The sequence below is a fragment of the Branchiostoma belcheri genome, unplaced genomic scaffold (genome assembly GCF_001625305.1).
Source record: "Branchiostoma belcheri isolate BF01 breed outbred unplaced genomic scaffold, Haploidv18h27 scaffold3, whole genome shotgun sequence".
In the NCBI taxonomy this organism is placed as follows: domain Eukaryota; kingdom Metazoa; phylum Chordata; class Leptocardii; order Amphioxiformes; family Branchiostomatidae; genus Branchiostoma; species Branchiostoma belcheri.
In genome coordinates this window covers 5,902,373-5,906,137 of record NW_017803909.1, presented here as the reverse complement: position 1 = coordinate 5,906,137, position 3,765 = coordinate 5,902,373, and the positions used below count along the sequence as shown (strand labels likewise).

The 3,765-nt window shown below is 37.6% G+C and overlaps 1 protein-coding gene across 1 annotated transcript in view; it reads right to left on the bottom strand.

Moving 5' to 3' along the window:
* Positions 1-1,071: 1,071 nt before the first annotated feature.
* The window catches only part of LOC109473471, a 6,822-nt gene continuing 4,128 nt past the window's right edge, over positions 1,072-3,765 (bottom strand). Inside the window, exons 7-10 of the mRNA XM_019773332.1 lie at positions 3,469-3,570; positions 2,822-2,842; positions 2,125-2,220; positions 1,072-1,169 (exon numbers count right to left, since the gene is read on the bottom strand). Coding sequence (XP_019628891.1) covers positions 1,078-1,169; positions 2,125-2,220; positions 2,822-2,842; positions 3,469-3,570 — 311 coding nt within the window. The 3' untranslated portion in view covers positions 1,072-1,077. The remainder of the gene's footprint in view (positions 1,170-2,124; positions 2,221-2,821; positions 2,843-3,468; positions 3,571-3,765) is intronic.

Here is a 3,765-nt window from a genome sequence, read left to right as displayed (position 1 = left end):
CGCGGACGTACTCACGCAGCTTCTGCAGCAGTTCGGCAATCTGTAGAGCAAATATAAATAAATAAATAATGAAATAATGAAATACCTTTATTGTACGTTCATACCACGACGGGCTAGGTACAGGTCAAGACTTAACAGACACATAACAAACGTATGTAGAAAAGTGTAGACAAAAAATACACTGCTTAACTTAGACATACATACATAAGGAGCATACAAGGATACTATACTGGGCTAATACAAAGTGTTCTAGGTACTGAGCTAATACAGAGTGGTCAACTTCTTGTCGCTTTTTTGTACAATAGAAAATATGGGAACAGATCATGGTTGTGATACAGGGTTTGTCTAGACGCATCAAAAATATAAATTTATCGTTTGCATTTAGGTGTTCGAAGTATGGGAAATTCTCTTTGATATGATTAAAAAGGACAGATCTTTCTTTAGAATATAAAGTACAGTCTAAAATAAAGTGTTGTTCATCTTCTATTCTATTCATGTTACAGTCTATATAATATAGATTTGTGTTCATTTGCTCATCACTAATCTCCAAGCAGATTACTCTCCAAGCAGAGGTTGTAGGGGAATGATCGTTAGCTTTTTATATATGGCAGTTTTTTATGTCGCTAATCCGACCTTCTCTGGCTAATGGATACTGCCTGGACAATTTGATACTGTCTTTTTTTTGCCACCGAAAGGGATCTGCTTGGAGATTACAAGCATGCAGATCCTTTTCGGTGGCAAGACAGTATCCTATGAGCCAAAGGAGTTTGTACGGCCACCGAACTCCTCATGCAAATGGATACTGCCTTGCCACCGTGTGATCTGCTTGGAGATTCTTCATTTATTCTTTATCATTTATTCTTTATTTCAGGTGAAAAACAACATAAAACACAGTACATCATTAAAATAATACAAAACTCTAGGAAATACAATTTTAAGTGTTTCGGACGAAAAAGTCAAAGGCATCACCATGTTATTTATTTATATCACATATGTGAATGAGAAGAGAGCACAGGTATCAGCTGACGTTCGAATATATGAAAAACTTGTGGGCTTTGAATACATGTAGTTGTTGGCTTATATAACGTCACAAAGACACTTGTAAGGCCTCACCTCGGTGTTCTTCTTCGAGGCAGCCAAAGACTTCTTTGCCTCCACTGGAGACTCAACTGCAAAAAAAGAAAACCATAGAGATAGGTCATCATATAGAAAAAATCAGGAAGATTTTGATAAACAAAAGGACTATACCGTTTCTGTCAGATGAATACCTCTCTCTGTTGACTATTTCCCATCTAAAATACACACAATAAGAGACAGATAATACATTTTCTTGCTATATTAGCCTCCTGTAGGTAGTGTAGTGATTATTTATTGTGATTGCGTACAATCAAAGATATAATCATCACAACGTTTTGTATAGTTCTCTTTTATGTGTAGTGCTGACATCATTACTGCACTCAAAGACTTGAGAGCACCAGAGTTCACATGAAACAATTATGTCATTAGTTTTTGGTTTGGGACTGTCCTTGGTACTGAAGTGACTTATCCATTTGAAGATTTTGTCTGTCACCACGTTTTGTACTTTGATTCTTAGAAAACTGCTGGCTTCTTATGATTCTACGTCAAACAGTTCACTACTAGGGTGGTACATTTTGTAAAAACTAGATACTTATCATTCAAGGTCAATGCAGTATTTGTATGTTTTTATGATTATCATTTATAGTCAAGACGTTTTAACCGACGTGTAATTCCATATAATTATTTGTAATTGTATGTAATTTGTGTACGAGTCCTGGAAGATTAGCCCATAAGAGACTAAAGGGGCATCTCAATAAACTGAACTAAAACTGATACAGATATCTTAGTGTGGGGTCTCGTGGCGTAGCTGCAGAGTGCTCGACTCGGAATTAAGAGGTCCCGAGTTCGAGTCCTGACATGCCACCGATCTTGTGCCCTTGGGAAAGGAAAGGCAATTTACACGACTTTCCTCACTTCGCTCAGGTGAAAATGAGTATTGTATTGTCCCCTGTGTTGGTGGCGGCATTAATATGAGTTGAAAAAAACTTGAGTGTGCCGTCACCACGTCTTGTGATTAGATGTTGGAATATAAAAAATGTATCTTACCGCCGAGAGCCGCGGACACGCCCGTCACGGCCTCTCCGTACCCCACCATGTGCCCGGCATGGCGGGACCCTTTCGCAGCCACGTCCGTATGGATCGCTGAAAAATAACGATAAGACAATGACAATGACAATGAAGTTTATTGCATATTCATGCCCGCCAGTGGGGCTAAATGCACTAGTTTAGTTACAAATGAGGATTAGTAGTAGATATGCTATGTTCTATCTATATCTAAGCTGTACATGTTTCTTCATTCTTCTTTCTTCTTCTCTTAGACATTTGTATACGAATTTACAGTTTTTCTAATACATCATGGTTAACTGAGGACAATATTTGTATGACTATATCATCCTTTGATACCATCCGGATAAGAAGAAGAATGTGATATGGGCAATAAGATCGTTTTAACATAAAACGTTTCAAAACTAAAGGCACAATTCTATTTGAATTTCCCCTCCCAATCCGGAGAAGAGAAACAAACAGGCGTTTTTACCTGCAGGTTGAAAGCGTGCATCAAACTTCAAACGATAAATATATCGTGACAAGACGACTTCAAACCAGCGAAACGGAAAGTGTCAGGTTTAAAGCAGACCATTTGATCAGTTTTTACGCTGTTCTCCACACATGCTAAAGACATGGTTCAGGTTATCAAAGAATAAAATAAAATAAAACAAAATGAAACAAAATGCAAAATCCTTACCATCCTCGTCAATCTCTCCAGCTGAAAAGTTACAGAATGTCTCAATTATTTGTGTCTCAAAATGTCTTATGTCTCAAAAAAAGCAGGTTTGAAACACGACATTATGGAATTTTGAGTACAAAACAACATCTTCAAAATTACAAAACTACAAGAAGGGAGACAGTGAATTACGTTTTTTTTATTGTCAAATCATGACAGTTGTGAAGGTTGTTATACGTTGTCAGTCATATTCAAATTCATAGTAATAGAGTTAAATCATTAATGAATAGACCTTGCTTAAGTAATTTCATACTTGTACCGAACACGTTCAACCATTACAAGCAAAATCAGACTACCAAAACCAAAATCTAACTCTCAGAAAAGGCGTTTTCTGCACAGAATATCACAATTGTGGAATAACACAGGCGGCAAATAGCAAAGTACTGAACTGTAAATAGTGTATTTAAGGAATTGTGTTAACTTTGCTACATACTGTTAACTTTGTTATGTTTTTGTACGTTTGTAATACATGTATGTAGATATGAATGTGTAGACCACAGGAAGAATAGCCTCTTATGAGGCTAATTGTGGATCTAAATAAAACTCAAGCTTCATAGCAACAGTCTTGGTTAAGAGATGATTGTTGGATGCGTTTGTGCATTACTCACTGTCGCTGATGTGCGAACCGACCAATGGGATAGCATCTGTCATGGCCATCCCGTATCCAGAGAATGCAATGTCATCCTTGTCCGCTAGGGTTTTAGTGTAGCCTGTGAAACGAACAAAATCAATGTCAGATGTCTGAAATGCTAAGTATACTTTCGGATAAAATGTCGAAACTAGTAGTAAATACTAGTAGTGGGTTGTCTTTGCAGCCAACGATACCAACGCGCTCTCCTTCTCTCTCTTCCCCCTCTCTCTCCCTAATTTACTCTCTCCCCCCTCTCTTTCCCTCTCTCTCCTCT